Source organism: Vipera berus (assembly GCF_964194415.1).
Source record: "Vipera berus genome assembly, chromosome: 6".
NCBI lineage: Eukaryota > Metazoa > Chordata > Lepidosauria > Squamata > Viperidae > Vipera > Vipera berus.
In genome coordinates, this window is record NC_138208.1 from 13,620,582 (window position 1) to 13,642,569 (window position 21,988).

The window sequence follows — 21,988 nt, forward strand, 5'->3', positions numbered from 1 at the left end:
TCCATCCGTTGCTTCTGGTCCTGCACGAGGGGACCTTTCAGACTTTGCTTAGGAGCAAAAGCCCCTTGACCGGGGAAGAATCCTGAGGACTCGACCACAAGGCGGGTGGGGTGGGGGGAAGCGGGAAGCCCCTGCAAGCGTAGAGAGGAGTCCATTGACTGACTTTCGGAGCACGTCCGCCGCGATCGACGGGCATGGGTGGATGGGGAGAAGGGTGGGGGGGGAAGGAACCGGCGGAAAGACTTCCCCCCCCCATTCACGAGAGTGCAATTGTCGTGAGTTACGGTTGCTAAGTAACTGCGCGAGATCCCGGCGAACGGGAAGCTGCTCCGCGTTGCTGTGGCTACAGCGTCTTGGCAACGCCGCTGTCAGGCAGCGAAGCCGCGAAGTGCAACTTTGCAAGCGGGACGCGGGCATTCCGAGCATCTTTCCTCCGGCTGGCGGCGGGAAGCGCCTCACCCTGCACCGGCTGCGTACTTTTCGGCCGACCATGACGTCGCCAGAGGGAGGCGAAGAAGAGAAACACGGTTGGTTTCATCTGCGTCGGCAAAAAAAGCTAGAGAGTTTCTGTTTTTTTTTTTTTTTTTGCAGAAAACAGAAGCTTGTTGGAAGCATTAGCCACATCCAGCCCAGAAGCCGCGTTCTCGATGCTGGCTTCCTGTAAGACAGCCAGATAGATTAGCTTGAGAAAGTAGCATTTGGTCGTCCAGCAAATGCATTGGAATTTGATCTCAACCCTTCCAAGGCAGCTCTAATTCTGCATAGTATCAAGGTATGATTGTCATGGCCTGTGTTTGCAGTTGCCTAGTGAACAAAGTTAATCGGCTTTCTGAATTTACGCAACCTACATTGGCCTTAAGGAAGCAAAAAAGTGAGGTATCAGGGTAATAAGTAGGTAAGTAACAAGCAAATGTGCTGAACCACAAACCCACCCCAGGAAAACCAGTCAAACAGGGAGAACATGCAAAGTTACACAAGCAACAAACAACAGAATAGTTAGAAGTACCAACCTGTAACATCCTGTGCAAATATTCTGAGTGAGTACATTTACATCATTGCAGATATGCAGAATTTCCACTCATTGGAACAATTGTAATTTTAGTCCTGGTCTGAGCAAGATTTACTAATTGTCTGTCTCTGTCATGGACTGAGTTCTGTTTAGTTTAATGAACTAAATACATAAAACATGTTCTGTTTCACTTGTTCCACTTAGATATCGTATATTTATGTCCCATTTTTGAATTAAAAATAGCATCTAGTCAGTTTACAATATGGTTATTAAATAAAAATAAACATATATCAATATTATTACAGATTAAATACTGCATTGTGTGTGCGTGCGTGTGTGTGTGTGAGAGAGAGATTTGTAGGAGGCTGAAACAAAAGGTCCTTAATATATGAAAATATGAAATAATAATGGACTCATGATAGACACATTAAAGGGAATGACATTGATACAGAATAACAGAGTTGAAAGGGACTTTGGAGGTCTTCTAATCCAGCCCCCTGCTCAAGCAGAAGACCCTTTATCATTCTGGATAAATAACTGTCTAATCACTTCTTTAAAATCTCCAGTAATAGAGCACCCACAACTTCTGGAGGCAAGCCATTCCACTGATTAATTGTTCTCACTGTCAGTAAATTTGAATGGACAAGACTAAAGATCTTTTAAAAAGCAAAGAAAATAAACTTAAAAGAAAATTAAATAGTAGTACAAGTATTCATTTAATAATAGGAAGAAAAAACCCCGTTAGACATTGGGCATATTTGAGGAAAAAAGACATGATTTCATAATTGTTTTCTCTATTTCCTTGTTTTTAATGGAAGCAAGATGGACAGGTTCTAGGGTGAAATGGCAGAGGAAAGGTGGTTCCAGAAGCATTTATAGGGAGGGGTGAGAAAGGTCAAGGCAATTATAATAGTTAAAAAAATAGCAGCAGGGCTTGGACAGTGTATCATAGAGATGTGACTATGATTGCTTACACTCTTTAACTGTGTTTCTCAACCTGGGCAACTAAGGTGGGTGGACTTCAAATCCCCAAATTCCCCAGCCAGCAATGCTGTCTGTTTTAACTACTTTTGAGGCATGCAGAATCCCTCTGCACCTGCTATTTCAGCTGGAAGAATAAATTTATGGCACTTTTCTGCAGTGCTTTTTTTTGTAAAAGAAAAAGGTGCCGGAATTCACACATGTCATACAACCCGCCTTGCCTACCCTACAAGGTTCCATCCAAAAAAGGTGCCGGACCTCCGTTCTGAGCGTTCTATGACAAAAAAAGCCCTGCTTTTCTGTATATTTTTCCTAAGATACTTCCAGGGTGGCCTGGGTGGTTTTCTGTGAAAAATCAACAACACAGAAATTAGAGAACAGACTGTGGTTGGCTATCTTTCTTCCTCTCTCTCACAGGCTCCTTTGGTGTGGGGAAAACTATTATGTGGGTCGCCAAAGGTGCCACTTGAACTGATCCACCTGTGCCCATGTACATTTTCAGACTTCTACACTAGCACATAAAGCAGCAACCCTGGGTCTCCATCAGTTCAATTTGAGACAAACCGCAAAAACTTTTCTGCTTTGGAATGCTCTGTCCCTGGAAGATTGTGTGTCTCTAAAAGGAGGTTTAAAACCACTCTGTTCCTTTTTATTAGTGCTGAAGTAGTCCTGAACATATGACTGATTGCTTATCGGCCATTTTTTATGACAGATCATGAAAAATGGAACTTATGATCAGTTGGAAACTTCCGAAATATGGGCCTTTCTACTCCCAGGTCATGCGGTGCACTTTGGTCATTAAACAATCGGTCCTCATTTATGGCCATTTGCAGTGCCCCTGCGAGTCCCTTGGACTGAAAGGCGTTCAAACCGGTCAGTCCTAGAGGAGATCAACCCTGACTGCTCTTTAGAAGGCCAGATCCTGAAGTTGAAACTCAAATACTTTGGCCACCTAACGAGAAGGAAGGACTCACTGGAGAAGAGCCTAATGCTGGGAAAGGTTGAGGGCAAGAGAAGAAAGGGACGACAGAGAATGAGGTGGCTGGATGGAGCCACTGAAGCAGTAGGCGTGAGCTTAAATGGACTCCAGAAGATGGTAGAGGACAGGAAGGCCTGGAGGAACGTTGTCCATGGGGTCGCGATGGGTCGGACACAACTTCGCAACTAACAACAACAACATAGTCATGTGACTGAGATTTACTGCAGCGTTCATTTAACAACCACTGAAAAAAGATCGTAAAGTCTTTCCAGTCATGTGGTGACCCGCTTTATGACCTCACAACTTATGACTGAAACTGAGGGCTCAACTATGCTTGTAAACTTGAAGACTACCTGTAGTGGACCTTCTTCTTGGGTGGCTTGCTTAATTTTCTCTAGTGGGATTTTCCAGCTTTCCCCCATTGCATTATGCCACCTCAGCTCTTGAGCAGCAAGCAGTGGCCTCTTTGTTCTACTTCTTCCTTTGTTCCCCCTTATTTCTTGCAGGAACAATGTCCAGAGTGGTGAATGCATGTGATTACAAGACTTTATGCCCTCAGTCCCACGGGATTGTCTTCAATGCCAGAGTCCAGTCCAACTCATCAGGGCGATCTTCCACACGGAGCAGCACCAGCAGCAAGAGCAGCAGTGAAAGCTCTGCCCAGTCTGACTCAAGTAAGGACCTCGAACGTCCCTTGTTGGGGAAAGCATTTGCAACCAGCAATGGTCATTGCCTTAGGGGCCGTGGGGTTCTCAAGCTTTTCTTCACCACGGACCCCCTTTAAATACCTTTTGTGGCCATGGACCATGGCCACAGATCCCCAAATCTTTACTCAAGATTTAAATCATAACATTTCTTCAAGACTTTGTGGACTCACTGTGGCGACATCGCCTGTGGTCGCAAGGAGTGTTGCATCACTTGAAAAGTTTCCTAGCTACATTGGAGAAATGGAGCTTTTTCATTTAGAAAGGGTATACCTTGTGAATGCTAAAAGCTAGGGACTATTGCCAGAAGGCAGCTTAAGTGTTAAGTTCCTCCTGATTAGTTGGCTGACTATTATTTAAAACAATATTCTGGATAATAGACAATAAAACAGCTTCCGACATATCCTTGGACTTCACAGGTGTGCAATATATTTCATAACAACCTTTTTATGCCTGAAACCGTCCTTTCCAAGTGTGAATCAGCTGTCCCTCCCCCACCCACCCCTATATTTTGAAAGTGTTCTGAGAAAAGAATGGGCCACCTCAAGCTTCAAAGGCCTGTCTGAACTCCACACAAAGCTTTACAAGCTCAAAAATGCTTGGAACTGTGTTGGAAAGTTTTCAGCAAGATTGCAATGACCTGTTTTGAGCTGGAAACATTGGTTTTTAATTCAGAATGGTTTGCATTCCATTCTGTATCTTAAACTTTATATTTAATTTGTATCTATTTTTAAGAGGGCTTTATAACTCATGCTGTCTTTTGCAGCTGTTTCTGTCAACTCTGTACCTGATTCCACACTGTCACCCGATGTTATTGAGCAGATTTTGCTTCAGAAAATAATTGCAAAAGAAGATGAAATCAAGAAAGCCTTTCAGATTATTGATATTGATCAGACACTGAAGATCACGAAGGGTGAATTTAGAAGAGTGATTGAAACATTTATTTTACCTCTGACAGATGAGCAGTTTAATGTGGTGCTAGCAAAGGTACGTATTCTCTTGACGGCTGCACATAAGTGTATTTGTATTATTATTGAAGTCGATTCAGTAAAGCATTTGTTGACTACGTCCCATTAAAGAAATCCCAGTTAATCACGATGACTTAATTAATAAATTAAATCTGCATCAGGAAATTGTATAGTAATAAAATAATGGCTATGCGTAGGGTGATGTATAATATCTTTAAGCCTGAGATATTCTGGTGATCTCCCGATGTAATAGAATATGTTATGATTCAGGTGGTCAAGAGAAGGCAGGCCTTTAGGGAGTCCCTTATTGCCCTCAAGGACTTTTCATCAAACGGCCCTCCAGCAGCCAGTAAGGCTCCACCCCACGCTACCCTGAAAGCAGCCACCCTCAGACACCCCCCCCAAACCGCAGGAAAGTCCCTAAGGCAAAGTCCAGGCATAAGACAAATGGCAGTCCTTGGGCCAAAGATAGGGTACAAGGCAAAGGCAGCTCTAAAGGTCAAGCAAAGCAAAAGGCAAAAGCAACCCACAATGCCCAAGGGCAAGACCAATGGCAGTCCTCAAAGCAAAGATTTAAGGTGCTGGTTCTTACCTATAAAGCCCTACATGGCTTAGGTCCGGGATATTTGCACGACCGTCTGCTGCCAGAAACGACTGCCCATCGCCCTGTGTGCTCACACAGGGAGGGCCTCCTCAGGGTGCCGTCGGCCAGACAATGTCGACTGGCAACCCCCAGGGGGAGGGCCTTCTCTGTGGGGGCACCGGCCCTTTGGAATCAACTCCCCTTGGAACTCCAGATGGCCCCAGATCTCTGTTCCTTTCGTCGTGACCTTAAAACATGGCTTTTTCAACAGGCCGACCTGGACTGATGGAAGGGAGGTTTTCTTATTTTGTTTTATTGTGTTTTTAATTGGACTATTCATGGGATAATTTGATTTAATACCTTTTAATGTTTGTATTTTGTGTTTTTATCGTTGTTAGCCGCCCTGAGTCCTTTGGGAGATAGGGCGGCATACAAATCCCATAAAAATAAATAAAAAAATAAATAAAAGGTGAAAAGCAGTCTTTGAAGCAAGGCAAAAGGCCGGAGTCAAAGCCAGAAGAGTGTAATCCAAAACCAACAATTGTTCCTGGCAAAGATCAACTCCGCAAGGCTTCTCCTTAAATCGGTCCACTTCGGGTGTTCCTTGTGAGGAGGGGCGGGGCTACTTTGCAGCCCTTCTCTGAGCTTGCCTCCACTCTACTCTCCGTGCCCTTGGATCGAGTGGGAGAGGCATCTGTTCCTCCTCAGAGTTGATCTGCTACCTGTCAGCACCATGGCCTATCAGCAGCTGATCCTCCCCTGTGTCTGTAAAGGCGGGGCTGGGATAGCATCGTCCTCAGCCCCTGGCCTCTCCACTCATGCCAAGGGAAGACGTGCCGTCTCTATTGGATGGTTCCAGTTCTAACTCCTCTCCCTCCTCTTTCAAACCGGACTTCAAGGGGGCCATGACACTATGTGGGAATGAATGTAAAGAATTCTAGCTGAATCAATACTCTTATTAAATAGAAGCAGTACGTCAATATAAGAAGGCAAATCCACCAGAAACCTGCACAGGGTATGAAATAATTTGATATAACTTACAATAGATAATATTGAGAGCATTTGAGATTGGAAATATTTTGATGCAAGAGATTAACTCTTTGATGAACTTATTTCTTTGGAAACATATAACCGAGGAAAGGTAATTATGCTTTTAATTATGCATTACCGAAAGGAAGAATGAGAAGGGATGGAAATGATCATTCTCCACTATGCTGAAACATTATCTTAAAAGTAATCAACTTTTTTTTTAAATTGAAACAGGTTCCAGGAATTACCAAAGTTACAGTTCCATATCTTGAGTTCTTGTCAATGTTCTTGAGGCCCACCAGTAGTCTCAGTGCAAAGTAAGCATGTTGGTTCCGTTTATTTCTTGTGGTTTTAAGTAACAGAGAAATCAAAATAGCAAAGTATGAATAGCAAACTATAAGGCCAACAGTGTAAACAGCATTTACTTATAGCAGCAAGAAGCAAAATTGGGCAAACAGAGTGGAAGGTGACACTTGTCTTGGGCTGCTGTTTTTAAGCAGAAACTCCATGTACACAACAGACCTGCTTTTCTGGCCAAGATTGAAGGACCAGCATGTCCAGTCAGATACTGCCTCATATTTCCAAGCAGAACTGGATGGTCTTTATCCCCCATTAATATTTATTTGGTGGACTTAAATCTCATCTAAATGCAACATATCCAGCACTTTTCATTCCATGACTGAATATCAGCCAATAACCTTCCGTGGCTGAGGATGGATTTGAATCTGACTCTCCCAGGCTTTGTCCAACTCTTAACCATTATACAGCACTGGCTCTCAGAATATCGTTTTCATCTGGGCTGTTTTAGTTAGCTACAATCAACAAACATATATTCTGTGAATTTAAAGCCAGTGTAAAAATCACCTAGGTTTCTCTAAAAGAAACCAGGACTCTTGAAAGAGTGCAGAGAAGAGCAACATGGATGATTAGGGGACTGGAAGGTAAAATGTATAAAAAACAGTTGCTCGAATGGGTATATCTAGTCTAATGAAAAGAAGGACTGGCAGGGGGCATGATAGTGTTCCAATATGTAAGGGGTTGCCACAAAGAAGAGGAACTTAACCTGTTCTCCAGAGCACCTGAAGGCAGGAGAAGCAACGGATGGAACTAATCAAGGAGAGAAGCAAACTAGAATTAAGGAGAAATTTCCTGACACTTAGAACAATTAATCAGTGGAATAACTTGCCTCCAGAAGTTGTGAGTGCTCCAACACTGGAGGTTTTTAAGAAGAGACTGGACAGCCATTTGTCTGAAATGGTATAAGTTTCCTGCCTGAGCAGGGGATTGGACTAGAAGACCTCCAAGGTCCCTTCCAGCTATGTTATCCTGTCATTCAGTTATTGTTATTCTATGATTCTCCTCTTTAAAGAGCTCCAATGGTTTAGATTCACCAAGGTAGGGTCCAGAAACCAAGATAGTCTCCTGATCATATGATTAAAGCCACAAAGAAATTTGCTTTCTGTAATATATTCTACTTTCATATCTTGCTGTTGGGAAAGTAAAATGCTGTTTCTCCCTTTCCTCTGTCTGGGTGTTTGAGGAGGTGAGGTAAATAAGGATTCTGACGTGAACAATGACCTTCTAAAACTAAGATAAAATCCAGGGCTGTTAATGTTGTGCTTCAGTTGTTTTGTTTCCCCAAACTGGCTGAAGGACATTGGCAGCACTTCTTCCCCAAGATGCAAAGGCTTTGAGATGTGGCACAAAGGCATGAATCTTTGTGCCTCCTGTCATCTGAAGCATCTTCCAGACATGGCCTCTGAAGTGTTGCACGGTCCTCATAAATGCTGCATAGTTGGTGACACTATGTAGAAATAAATCCTTGGAGCAGTGTTTCTCAAATGTGGTGACTTGAACTCTGTGGATTTCATGCTGGCTGGGGAATTCTGGGAGTTGAAGTCCACACATCTTCAACTTGCCAAGGTTGAGAAACACTGCCTTAGGGCATATTTGCTCTTTGCTCATCTGCAAACCAACATTAAAAGCTGAGGTAGATGAAATGATGGGAAACCCACTGCTAGACAGACAGGGGGAGCTGGGAGGAGACATATTTAGGTCTATTCAGCATCTGAAACTTAAAAGGTAAAGGTAAAGGTTCCCCCGCACATGCATGCTAGTCGTTTCCAACTCTAGGGGCTGGTGCTCATCTCCGTTTCAAAGCCGAAGAGCCAGCGCTTGTCCGAGGACATCTCCATGGTCATGTGGCCGGCATGACTAGACGCCAAAGGCGCACGGAACACTGTTACCTTCCCACCATAGTGGTCCCTATTCTTCTACTTGCATTTTTACGTGCTTTTGAACTGCTAGGTTGGCAGAAGCTGGGACGAGTAACAGGCGCTCACTCTGTTACGCGGCACTTGGGATTCGACCCGCCAAACTGCCGACCTTCTGATCGACAAGCTCAGCGTCCTAACCCACTGAGCCACCGCGTCCCTCTATCTGAAACTTACTGTAGTTCTATTTTCTTCTGTGCCGCCCAAGAGGGGGATGATTTAAATGAAGGAAATGATGTGGTGCAGAGGTTTATATTCTCTGCTTTGTGGTAGAATTCCTTTCTCTTCTTGGCTGTTCAAACTAAAACTAAAAAAGAAGATTTAAACAATTCCCTGTAAGTCTCCCGATTCCTGATCTAGATTCCTCTTCAGAAGCAGCTGTGGCCCCACTGACCAGGCCACCAGGAGCTGACAGTTCTGTTTTCATCCCCAGCTAAAAAACTATTGGCAAGAGGGTAGGCCTGATAAAAAAAAACCTGAGTGACCTTAATTTCTGGTTGGTTTTTCAGGTGGAATAATCTCAGAGAAAGCCGAGCCAGGACCTTAAGCCAGATGGAGTGTCTGTTACGAGAGAAGGTACATCCCACAAATGGCTTCCACATTGAACTGGACTCCCAATGTTGCAAATCTCATGAGTTAGTTGTAACTCCTCAGAAGGGCCTCACAGAAGGGATCCTTGGCAAACCTTTTTTGCTCTCAAATCCAAGGACTTGCACTCTTGTTACCCATCTCCCAATCTCAGGAGAGAGCAGAGGGCAATCCCCGTGCATTTTTGGGAGACAATGAAGGATTCATAGCCCTTCTTCTCCTGCATTTGATGTTCCTTGGTGTCTTAAGTGCTAAGGGAGAAACCAGTCCTTCATGAATTTCCCATCAGCTGTAGAGATTCTCAGCAGCTGTGGGAGAGAATTGTGCAAGAGTGGAGTGTCTGCAGGATGGAGCAAAAAAAGACAAGTTACATGCCCGTGAAAAACAGGCAGAGCTTCAATTGCACTGGTATCTTGACTTTTTTGACCACACTTTGCAATATTTCTGTGTTAGAAGTCTCATTCTGCCTCAGCACTCTATCCTTTTTAAGAAAAACCATGCTCTAGAACAGTGTTTCTCAACTGTGGCAGTTTGAAGATGTTTGGACTTCAATTCCCAGAATTCCCCAGCCAGCAAGGCTAGCTGGGGAGTTCTGGGAGTTGAAGTCTATATACCGTATTTTTCTGTCTATAAGACGCACCCTTGTATAAGACGCCCCCCTCCCCAATTATGGTACTGGTATTTCTCGGTACCATCACACTAGGGAGGCGGCTTCTTCCAATCAGATGGCGCTCTGCAGGCTTAATCCTTCCCACCCCCTCGGCTGTCAATCACTATACTGAGGCAACTTCCCAGAGTCTCTTGCGGCTTCAGCCCAAGCCGCGCCAGTGAAAAACGGGTCATAGAAGGCTGCTTCAGTGGGACCAGCGGCATTCTTGGGGGAGCGCGATCCTCCAGCACCAGGCGGCATCTCGGGGTGGCTTTCTCCCCATCCACAAAGCATCTTGGGCCAGCGATATCCTCCTGCACCAGGCGGCATGGCAGAGGCATGTAAAGAACCCACATAGGCATACCCTGGGCTGCGGAGGTTACCATTATTTTTTCATGTATAAGACACTGCACTTGTATAAGACACACCTGATTTTTGAACAGGGTGTTTGCAGGAAAAAATAGCGTCTTATACATGGAAAAATACGGTATCTTCAAGTTGCTAAGGTTGAGAAAACACTGCTTTAGAAAATGAGGTCTGGATACCTGGAATAGGGTACTCATTGCCAATAGTAAAATGTCTGAATTGCACTTCATTCAGTCTGGATTCCTCGTGTTGGCCTAGTCCTCCTGATCGGGTGGTTTCTCAGAGCTGTTTGAAGCACAGTCTAACCTGAAGCTGTTGTTGCAGCCTGGCCTTTGCACCCTGGCATCACCCAGTGTATGGTGTACATCCAGGTGGCTTTCTACCAGGTGCCAGACATAGTCTCTGGTGAAGGGCATCTGTCTCTGGCAAGACTGTGAGCTATTTGCATATTACAGAGCTGTCAAGACAGATTGCAGCCAAGACATGCTTTCATCACAGCAATGAAGCCTCTTCATCATCATCACTCAGAGCTTCAATGGCTGTTGCTGCTGTGTTGAGCTTCAGTTTGGCTATAAAGATGAATGAAGCAGCAGAGTTGCCACTGAATTGCAGCACTGAAAATTTCCCTCAAAGACCTGATTCAACTGTTTTAATTTTTAGAACCTATGTTTCTGGGGGGCACTCAGAGGTAAAGCTCATATAAAAGGTAAAGGTAAAGTTTCCCCCGCACATGCTTGCTAGTCGTTTCCAACTCTAGGGGCCAGTGCTCATCTCCGTTTCAAAGCTGAAGAGCCAGTGCTTGTCCGAGGACGTCTCCGTGGTCATGTGGCCGGCATGGCTAGACGCCAAAGGCGCATGGAATGCTGTTACCTTCCCACTGTAGTGGTCCCTATTTTTCTACTTGCATTTTTATGTGCTTTCGAACTGCTAGGTTGGCAGAAGCTGGGACGAGTAACAGGCGCTCATTCTGTTACTCGGCACTCGGGATTCGACCTGCCAAACTGCCGACCATCTGATCGACAAGCTCAGCATCCTAGCCCACTGAACCACCACGTCCCTTACCCATATACAGTATAGTTAAACCCCTAGCTTTAGTTATCCACATACAGTATTTATGGAAAAAGAGCAAAGATATAAGGTGAAATAAATGAAAAAAGTAGGCAGGGGTAGGACTTGGGTACTTCCATCATTTATTTATTTTCCAAGGGTTGAAGTGACTATTCACTTAATAAATGAATAAAAATAACCCATGCCTGGTGACATTCAAATCAAATAACATTATTATGATCATTAACCAGTAGGCCTGGTACTGCATGGGCATGTCTATGTCAAATTCTTGGAAAGAATATGGAAATAGCTTGTGGCTATTACTTTCCCCCTGCTTCGATTTCTCACAGTGAAAAAGAGGGCAGAATTTTCCTAGCTCTGTACTGATACAGTTGGAGGGTCCACAGGGAGGGGACAAAAAAGTCAAGATGATGGCTCTCACTCTCTGACCAAAACTCTGCCCTGGAGACTTCCCCAATCCAGCAGCTTCTAAATTGGAACTTTCAGTTTTAATTTGAATTGAGGGATTCCTCAATTTTGCAATATTATAGAGTGAAGTGAAGGAAGTAATTGAGAGAGGGCAACCAAGGTGGTAAGGGATTTACAAACTGAGCCTTATTAGAAACAGTGACAGGATTTGGGGATGTATAGCTTATGAAAGAGAAAAGGGGTGGCATAAGAACAAATATCTGAAAAGTTGTCACACAGAAGAGGGGCAGAACTTAATTCCCTATTGCTCCAGAGGGCAGGACCAGAACAAGAGGATTAAAACTCCAAGGAAGAAAGTTCAAGGCAGACATTGTATGTGATCTGTTGCTCAGTGACAAGGCTGCCACATGAAGTGACAATATTTTCTTTGCTAGTTTCCCATTTCCTTTAGAGGCTGGGTGGCTACTTGTCAGAGATGCTCTAGTGAAACCTAAAGTCAGCAAAGGATTGGATTAGATGACCTTTGAACTCCAGAATTCTGTGAATCTATAATCTGTGGTTATGATTAGAACTGGAACAGGAAGGATTGCAGATTAGAGTGAGGAAATGGCCACTCAGTTCTTCTGTATTTTTGCCATGAAAACAATATTTAGGAAGTTTCCTGGGGTCAACTTGGCTCTGTCTTAATATTGGTGTGTGTGTGTGTGTGTGTGTGTGTGTGTGTGTGTGTGTGTGTACAGTATGTCTGTCTATCAATCACTTATCTCTATCTTCAATCTTCTGTCTTATGCGCTCGTGACCTCCCGGTTAGACTACTGTAATGCTCTCTACATGGGGCGGCCCTTGAGGACCACTCGGAGGCTTCAACTGGTGCAGAATGCAGCCGCGTGAGTTGTGATGGGGGCTCCCCGATACTCCCATGTAACACCTCTGCTCCGCGAGCTGCATTGGCTTCCGGTTGCCCTCCGGGTGAGATTCAAGGTACTGGTGATGACCTATAAAGCCCTAAATGGCTTGGGTCCGGGATATCTGAGGGAACACCTGCTGCCGGCATCAAGTTCCCTTCGTCCTGTGCGCTCCCACAGGGAGGGCCTTCTCAGGGTGCCGCTGGCAAAGGATTGCCGGAGGGCGACACCCAGGGGGAGGGCCTTCTCTGTGGGCGCGCCTGCCCTTTGGAACCAGTTACCCGTAGAGCTCAGGACTGCCCCAGATTTTCGTTCGTTCCGCCTGGACCTGAAGACCTGGCTCTTTGAGCTTTCCAGCCAGGACTGAGAACTTTTAATTTGTAACCTATTGTAATTGGGTTTTTTAATTAGAGTTAAGGGTTTTAGATTTTAATTAAGGATAATTTAATTTATTTTAATTTGTTATTAACTTTTGTATTGTTATATTGTTTTAATCGCCTTGTGAACCGCCCTGGGTCCTACGGGAGAAGGGCGGTATATAAGTTTAAATAATAAATAATAAATAAATAAATAAATAAATTATTAAAATTATAATTTAAAGGCAATCCCAGGTCTTCTGAAGGAAGTAGAGGCTTAAGAATTTGTTGATGTTTGCCCCCTGGATTTGTCTGTTTTTTCCCCAACCTAAATTGTCTTCTTTGGTACCTTGTTTTTCTACCCTTGAACACTGAGGCAAACTTAGAAATTGAGCAGAACTTTGAAGAAACCTCAGTGTCTAGAGCAGGAGTGTCAAACTCGCCGCATTACATGATGTGTTGCGACATATCACGATTTTTCCCCCTTGCCGGAGCTAGTGTGGGCGCGGCTTCCACGTGACACATCTGGCCCGTGGGCCAACAGTTTGATGCCCTAGAGCAATGTTTCTCAATCTTGACAACTTTAAGCATATGTGGACTTCAATTCCCAGAATTCCCCGGTCAATATGCTGGCTAGGGAATTCTAGGTGTTGAAGTCAATACCTCAGGGATGTCAAACTGTTGGCCCATGGGCCAGATGTGTCACGTGAAAGCCGCGCCCACACTAGCTGAACACCTTTGTTCAGCTTTCTGGGTTACAGAACAGAACAAGCTTGGTTTAAAATACAGCCTCCTTTTCATTCTTTAACAAATCCAGCATCAGGAATCTCATTAGCATCACTTCAACAGGGACTTCACATATGCAATAAATAACAGTATGTTAAGGCGTAAACATCTTTCTACCAACATAAGGACTTTTTTCAATTGCCAGAACAACACAAAGCAGGCTGAGAGGAAATGAAAAGGGGGGAAAAGGTTTCCATCCCCTTTTCCATTCTAAGGTTCTTTTTTCCTTTCCATTTTATGTTTATAGGGATTTGAAATTAATCTAATTCTTTCCTATCTGGTTTGGCTCATCTTTACCAGCTGGTAAATAGGAAACATTCACCATAGGAAGCCAATCCACTGCAGAGTGTAAACAGATGGAATCAATATAAAGTGACAAGTTAGATTTTGCTACTGAAAAGATGGAGCCAAAATGAACAGCATAACTGTCGCTGTACTTAACGTGGTTCCAATTCATTTAGTGTGGAATAGCACTTCATATCTCTACAGCTGTGGCCTTCCATATCTTTGATTTGTGTGTGTGTGTGTGTGTGTGTGTGTGTGTGTGTGTGTGTGTACAGGTCTTTAAAAACAATTTCACTCTGGCTTTGGGGGAGGGAACAGTTCCAAAGAAATTTTTTAATTAACAATTTTGTACAAAGAAGTTCAACTGCAAAGTGATGCAGAAGTCTATTTATTGATTAGAAATTTATTATTTTTCTCTTTTTAGATTATTCTTTAAAACCTCACACCTTTGTGTTTCTATGAAAATACTTTAGACAAAAGCATCTTCCTTGTGGTCAATCACACATTAGCTTTGCCCTTTGTATTCATTCTTTGTATTTAATTATATTGCATTGGAAGGAGCGTGTTTGTTTGTTCATTATTTTAAACTGACAAAAGACTTTGTAGAACTAATATTATAAAGCAGCAGTCCCCAAGGACCGGTTTCATGGAAGACAATTTTTCCATGGACTGGGGGGCGGGAAGGAAGAGCATGCAATTTAGATCCCTTGAATGCACAGTTTACAGTAGGATTCTGGCTCCTATGAGAATTTAATGCCTGATCATCTGAGGTGGAGCTGAGGCAGTTATTGTACCACTGGGGAACTGTAAATACTCATGAAGCTTTGCTCACTTGCCCACAGGTCACCTCCAGCTGTGCGGCCCGGTTGCTAACAGGCCAAGGACTGCTACCGGTCCATGTCCCCAGGGTTGGGGACTCCTGTTATAAGCCATCAAGAGTTATCTGCATGACTAAGGCTTTCTGGGCTTCCCAACCCTAAATGGAGGAAAAACAACATTGAAATGGAAAGGGGCTTCTCCAAGAAGGGTGGGCTGGTGGCCTGAAGTTAAAAAAAACACCAAACCCAATCCCATGTTATGCCTTCAACAATTGTAGTTAAGGCCAAGTTGACAAACTCTGTAAAGGTAGTCCTCAATTTATGACCACAATTGGGACCAGAATTTCAGTTGTAAGTCATTGTGGTCACAAGTCAAATCACCACATGATCAGCTTCAATTTCACTACTGTTTTGCAGTGATCATAAAGAGAGTCACCGTGATTGTTATATTGTTATTTGGTGCTCAGTTTTCAAGAGAACTTTAGTTCAAAGAAGCCACCCCAAAAGTAGGTCAAGCTAAGAAATAGACCCTACAAAGATTCTAGGAATTCTACTTTATAATAGGGTCTACTAGCAGAATCTTAAAAGATGCTTGCTCGTAGGGAGGAAAGCCTTGGCAAATCTAGACAGCACACTAAAAAGCAGAGACATCACCCTGCCAACAAAAGTGCGTATAGTCAAGGCTATGGTCTTCCCAGTTGCAATGTACCGCTGTGAAAGTTGGACCATAAGACAGGCTGAGCGCCAGAGAATTGAGGCCTTTGAACTATGGTGCTGGAGAAGACTCCTGCGAGTCCCTTGGACTGCAAGGCGATCAAACTGGTCAGTCCTAGAGGAGATCAACCCTGACTGATCTTTAGAAGGCCAGATCCTGAAGCTGAAACTCAAATACTTTGGCCACCTAATGAGAAGGAAGGACTCACTGGAGAAGAGCCTAATGCTGGGGAAGATTGAGGGCAAGAGAAGAAGGGGACGGCAGAGAATGAGGTGGCTGGATGGAGTCACTGAAGCAGTAGGCGTGAGCTTAATTGGACTCCAGAAGATGGTAGAGGACAGGAAGGCCTGGAGGGATGTTGTCCATGGGGTCGCAATGGGTCGGACACAACTTCACAGCTAACAACAACCACAAGCAGAATCTTGAAAGCCTGTCCAGAACCTTCCTGCTCTTTTCTAAGGACCACAAGATCCTAACCCCAATAGAAAATGAAAAAGCTAAAGTACTTTGGAACTAGCATTCAGACAGACAAGTGCTTGCCCCATAACACCCCAGACTTAATAATTGTCAATTAGAAAGACAAAAAATCACACACCTGGATAGTGGATGTGGCAGACAGCAGAAGAGAAGAAAAGGAACTGCAGAAAATCAAAAATACAACGACCTGCAAATAGAAGTAGAATGACTATGATAAAAGAAAGCAGATAATACCAGTAGTGATAGGCACCTTGGGTGTAACCCCAAAATATCTGGAGAAGATTTGTCCACGTTGGCAAAATCACCATCAGTCCATTGCAAAAGGCAGCTTTACTTGGAACAGCTTACATTCTTTGACAACACCTTTAATACTATTGATCAACAACCTTTGCCTATCCCAGGTCTTTGGGAAGGACTTGATAGGTTGATAAAAATACCAACTACAGTCTGAAGATCAGTCTGACTGTGATGAACCATAATAATAAAAATTGCACATATGTATATTACTATGTTTTTTTAAAAATGTAAAAAGTTCCACTAATGAAAAATTGAAGAGAATAGAGTTGAAAAAGTAGTTGAAAATTAGCAGGTTAAAATATTGTGGGATTTCTGAATACAGACTGATAAAGTCTTGGTTCATAACATACCATATTTAACTGCAGTTGAAAAGAAAATGAGGATAATTGATGTGATAATACCAGGAGATAGTAGAACAGAAGACCAAGAATTGGAGAAGCGCACAAAGTATCAAGATCTGAAAATTGACGTTAAAAAATTATGGCATAAACTGGCTTTGGTGATCCCACTGGTTATTGGCAAACTTGGTGCCATACCAAAAACTCTTGGAGAGCACTTGGAAAATCTGCACCTTGATAAAATTTCCATTTGTCAATTGCAAAAAGGCCACACTGCTTAGATCTACATATATGCTATGCTAATATATTGCCACATCCTAGATCAGGGGTCTTCAAACCTGACCCTTTTATGACTTGTGGACTTCCAGAATTCCTCAGCCAGCATGCCTGGCTGAGGAATTCTGGAAGTTGAAGTCCACAAGTCATAAAAGGGCCAAGTTTGAAGACCCCTGTCTTAGATTCTTGGGAAGAACTCAGTGAGTATGAAATCCAACAGCTGTGATTTCACATTGCTGTGAACAAATAATGTATAAAACATGTATGCTGCCTGACTCTCCAATGAATTGTTTGTTTATAGAACATTCATTTATTGGAACATAGAAAAATAGAGTTGGAAGGGACCTTGGAGATCTTCTGGTCCAGGGGCATCAAACTGCCAGCCCATGGGCCGGATGCATCATAGCAAAACCACATCCACCCCATTGCTGGCAATGGCAAAAAAGTCGCAATACGTTGCGACACATCACGTGACATTGCAAGTTTGACACGCCTGTTCTAGTCCAACTCCTGTTCGAGGAGGAGACCCTATACCAGGGGTGTCAAACTGCCAGCCTGCGGGCCGGATGCGTCATCCAGAAGCCACGCCCACCCCATTGCCGGCAATGGCAAAACCGTCTGGATACGTTGCGCGACGTCACATGACACTGCAAGTTTGACATGTCCGCCCTATACCATTTCAGACAAGTGGCTGTCCAATCTCTTCTTAAAGAGCACCCACAATTTCTGAAGCAAGCTATTCCATTGGTTGATTGCCCTTACTCTTGGGAATTTTCTCCTTAGTTCTAGATTGCTTCTCTCCTTGGTTAGTTTCCATCCATTGTTTATTGCCTTGCTTTTTGGTGCTTTATTATGCCTTACTGTGTGGAATTTGTGTATCTAGTGATCTATTAGATGGCTAATCCCATATGATTTAAAGCAGACATGTCAAACACAAGGCCCGGGGACCGGATCCGGCCCGCGAAGTGGTTTCATGCGGCCCGCAAAGCCATCCTGGAAACAGTGAGGGAACGGCCCCCACTGCCTTGGCCCCTGCCCAGAGACCCTCCTCCTTCCAGAGACCCTCAGATCTGTCCCACTCCTGCCCAGGCCCCCATAGGCACCCTTGATGCAAACGATGTAGAGCTGGCCACGCCCACCCAGTAGGCCATACGCACTCTAGCCACGCCTACCCAGTAGGCCACGCCCACCCTGGCCATATCCACCCGGCCCCCTGAGGGCCACCGCAATGCTGATGTGGCCCTCAATGAAATTGAGTTTGACACCCCTGATTTAAAGCAACGATTGGCATCTACTTATCCTGCCTTCTTGTGGCTATTTTCCATGAAAATGGATGTATATTTTCTTTTTCCATCTTTGTAACAAATACAATCATCCTTCTGACAATTCCTTCCTCCTTTTTTTTAAAAAAAAATGTGAATATGATTTCAGATGGAGGTAGATCCTTGAATTTCAGCTTCTAAATGTATCTTGAAGCGTTGGGTGCTGTGTATAACATTTCAGGTGGGATTTTACTTGCAAATGGAGAAATATTGAAATGGAAATTATCTGTAAAACTAAGTGTAGATTCATATCTTATGCTTTCAAAATGCACTTTCTGGTATATTACCATGCAGTTTTGTACAGGTGGACAAAGAAAGGAGGACTATAAAAATCATCAATCACATTTTGATACAATTTTGTAGCAATTCTAACACATCTTCTTTCTGCCTTTGCAGAATAATTTACTATGCAGAATACTTGTATTTTGCAAATACTTAACCCAGCTGTTCCTTTTAAATAGGCTGCCCTCCTCAATATTATGTTCAATCAATCTCCAGCTTTCAATATTTGAACAAATGTCTTGTGTGTATTTACCATTAGCTCAGGATAAAATATAGTTTTAGAAATTAATTTTTGCAAACATAATTTTGAATGAAGTCCCTCCATTGCCTAGCTTCTACAACATTGGAGTTTCCCCCCTCTTATTTAGAAAAGAAATCTAAAATCCTTTGGTGGAATACTAACTCATACTATTATACAATTTGAAATCAGAACTCAATGTGGAGCTAGTACTACAAACACTTCTGTATTTTAATACGAATCTGTTGAAAATTTTTAACAGATTTCTAAAAAGATCAAGCACTTCATCAAAACTTGCAGACTTTTTGACTATAATCAAAATGGACAGATCCAACGGCATGAATTAAGAAGGATTCTTGAAATCAACTGCTTCAAGATGACAGATTGCGAGTATGATAAGTAAGTAAAGCACAAACTTGTAGAATCACTGTGGGAAGCTTACCTTACATGTAGTAATTACTATTATGTTTATTTTAATATATGGAGGCTTATTTTAGTAAGTTGTGTTTTCTTAACAATGAAAGTCTTAGATAATAGATATTAAAATATGTCTGCTGTAAACTGGCAATCTCCTATTTTTCCATTGTTATTCTTTAACATAACTTAATGATATAACTTATTCTGACCTTGGGACACAGTGATCCTGTTTGCACCCCATGATTTCCTGGTTCATGAAAGAAAAGGATCATATGTGGTGTCAATTCAAAAATCCAGCTAACACATCCAGGAGAGCTTTGAAATGTTTGGGCTGAAATAATTCTCTTTGATCAGCCATAGCTGAAGAACTCACTAAGAATTTATCCTCTTCATCATCACCATTATCTGAGAAGTCCAACTCTTATAGAGGTCCCCAACAATAAAGTCTTCTCAGGTACTTTGTCTCTATGACCCCATGTGGGGGAACACAAAGAAGAGGGTTGGATGTGATTTCACAATTTGTTTGCATATTCTGGATTCCAATTCTATTTTTGATTAAATATTATTATTATTATTATTATTATTATTATTATTATTATTATTATTATTATTATTATTATTCATCACACAGTCAGCCAGATGTTCAGACTGGATCTGGCATTTTTGTCTACCTATCGAGTCCTTACCAAGGACTTGGGATAGGCAGATGTGGATGTTTGATGGTATTACAGATATCGTCGCAGGATGAAAGCAGCTCCTAGTAAGGCCTCCTTTTGCAATTGACTAATGGCGAATTTGTCAATGCCAATGGTGTTCGTGGTGCTCCAGTTGTTTTGGGATTGCACCCAAGGCACCAATTACTATTGGTACTACCCTTGCTTGACTTTGCCACAGTCTTTCTTATTTGTAGGTCTTTGTATTTTGTTATCTTCTCCAGTTCTTTCTTGTCTATTCTGCTGTCTCCAGGCAGTGCCATGTCCACTATCCAGACTTTTTTGTCTTTCTTATCGACAATTGTTAAGTCTGGGGTGTTATGTTGCAGGTGCTTGTAAGCCCACATCTTATAGAGGTCCCCAACAATAAAGTCTTCTCAGGTATTTTGTCTCTATGACCCCTTATGGGGGAACACAAAGAAGAGGATTGGGTGTGATTTCACAATTTGTTTGCAGTATTTTGGATTCCAATTCTATTTTTGATTTATTGTTGTTGTTAGTTGCAAAGTCGTGTCCAACCCATCTCAGTGGCATAGCGTGGGTTGCCAGCACCCGGGGCAAGGCAAGTAATTTGCGCCCCCTAACCCGTGGATTTTAGCATTCGAGTCTCTTCCACTAGATTAGTTAAAGAAACCCTTACCCCCTAAGCACATGTATTGTTTGTTATGAAAATACTGATGTAATTAAAGTAAAATGCATCTAAATACAAGTTTATTTTCAAACACTTTATTGAGTGCGAACATGCATTACACATTCTCCACATTTTCAGCAGGTCTATGAATACAAATCTACAATAGTCTCTTGTTTATGCAGCCGCATTTCTAATTCTTTCCACATTGTAAATGCACTCAAGTGATATGAACTGCGCTCATGCTCTAGTAATCTAGGGGTTAACTTTCTCCATGCATTAAATCCACTTGACTTTCCAAATGAACGTTTCCCTTTAGCCTTCTGAAAAAGCATGCAAGGAAAGCAATATGCAGCATTGTTTACAGGAGAAAACACCAACCATGTCCTTAACATAGTCTCACCATTCTCCAAATGTATGTAGAACCAATCCTTGGAAAATGACCTGCCATTACTGTCTCTTGGAAACCATGCATCCTTATTCTGCAGTTCCTCTGTCCCTCGCCTGACAAGTTCAGTTTTCAAGGTTTCATCCATGGTTTCAGGCCAATAGCCAATATCAGTATAAACTTTTTGGCCAATATTTTCTGGCAGATTTGGCTGAGTATAAACATCCTTAGATGAAACTGTCTCTGCTTCTAATGCAGGAACAGGAATGTCCACCGACACAGGATCAGGATTATGAGTCTCCTGTGGTGCTGCTGATGGTCCTGCTGTAATTTCATTAGTACTCACCAAAAACCGGTGAAGGCTTCCAGCTAACTTAGCTTGTTGCTCTGTCTCTATCTTTCTCCTTTTCCAGCCTTGTGCACCAGATTCTTTTTTGTATGGCATGATATAGGTGTAGTATTCTGCTAAAATTCTAAAAAAAGAAAAAAAAGAAAATCACTTTCTTCCCTTGCTGCACTTTTAGCACCCCTTCATTGTATAACCATTTCTTTATTCTTAACATAATGTTTATTCACCTTCATGCCTATTGCCTTACTCTTTCAGCAAAAAAAATAAATTAATTAAAGGTTGCTAGACCCACTGGCTTACATCAACTTATGTTGAGCTGGAGCAGCTACATATGGATCGAAATCTGTCTCGTCACTGTTGAACCAACCAAACTTCAATCCAGCTTCTTCTTGCTGCTGCCTGGTCTGGTCTGGTGTGGTTCTCTCCTGCACTCAGCGCTGCGCTGGGCGGCCGCTGCACTGTCTTTCCCCCAGATAGTCCCTCGCTCTCTCTCCGCACCGCACCGCACACCTGGCACCCCCCTCCACAGTGGGCGGCGACCTGGCGGCTCGGATCGGATTCGCACAGCCAGCACTGCAGTGAGAGAGAGTGAGTGAGCCAGGCAGGGGCAGAGAGCTGCGAGTGCGAGCGCGCCCCCTCAGATGTTGCGCCCGGTGTGGCCGGCCCCCCCTGCACCCCCCACGCTACGCCACTGACCCATCTCGACCCCATGGACAACGTTCCTCTAGGCCTTCCTGTCCTCTACCATCTTCTGGAGTCCCTTTAGGCTCATGCCTACTGCTTCAGTGACTCC

The 21,988-nt window shown here is 43.2% G+C and overlaps 1 protein-coding gene across 1 annotated transcript in view; it reads left to right on the forward strand.

The window, feature by feature from the left end:
- Positions 1-490: 490 nt before the first annotated feature.
- The window catches only part of EFCAB6 (EF-hand calcium binding domain 6), a gene marked incomplete at its 5' end in the record, with an annotated part of 134,053 nt that continues 112,555 nt past the window's right edge, over positions 491-21,988 (forward strand). Inside the window, 6 exons of the mRNA XM_081331367.1 lie at positions 491-527; positions 3,476-3,643; positions 4,440-4,660; positions 6,488-6,570; positions 9,036-9,102; positions 18,963-19,099. Of these exons, the coding sequence (XP_081187493.1) occupies positions 491-527; positions 3,476-3,643; positions 4,440-4,660; positions 6,488-6,570; positions 9,036-9,102; positions 18,963-19,099 (713 nt within the window). The remainder of the gene's footprint in view (positions 528-3,475; positions 3,644-4,439; positions 4,661-6,487; positions 6,571-9,035; positions 9,103-18,962; positions 19,100-21,988) is intronic.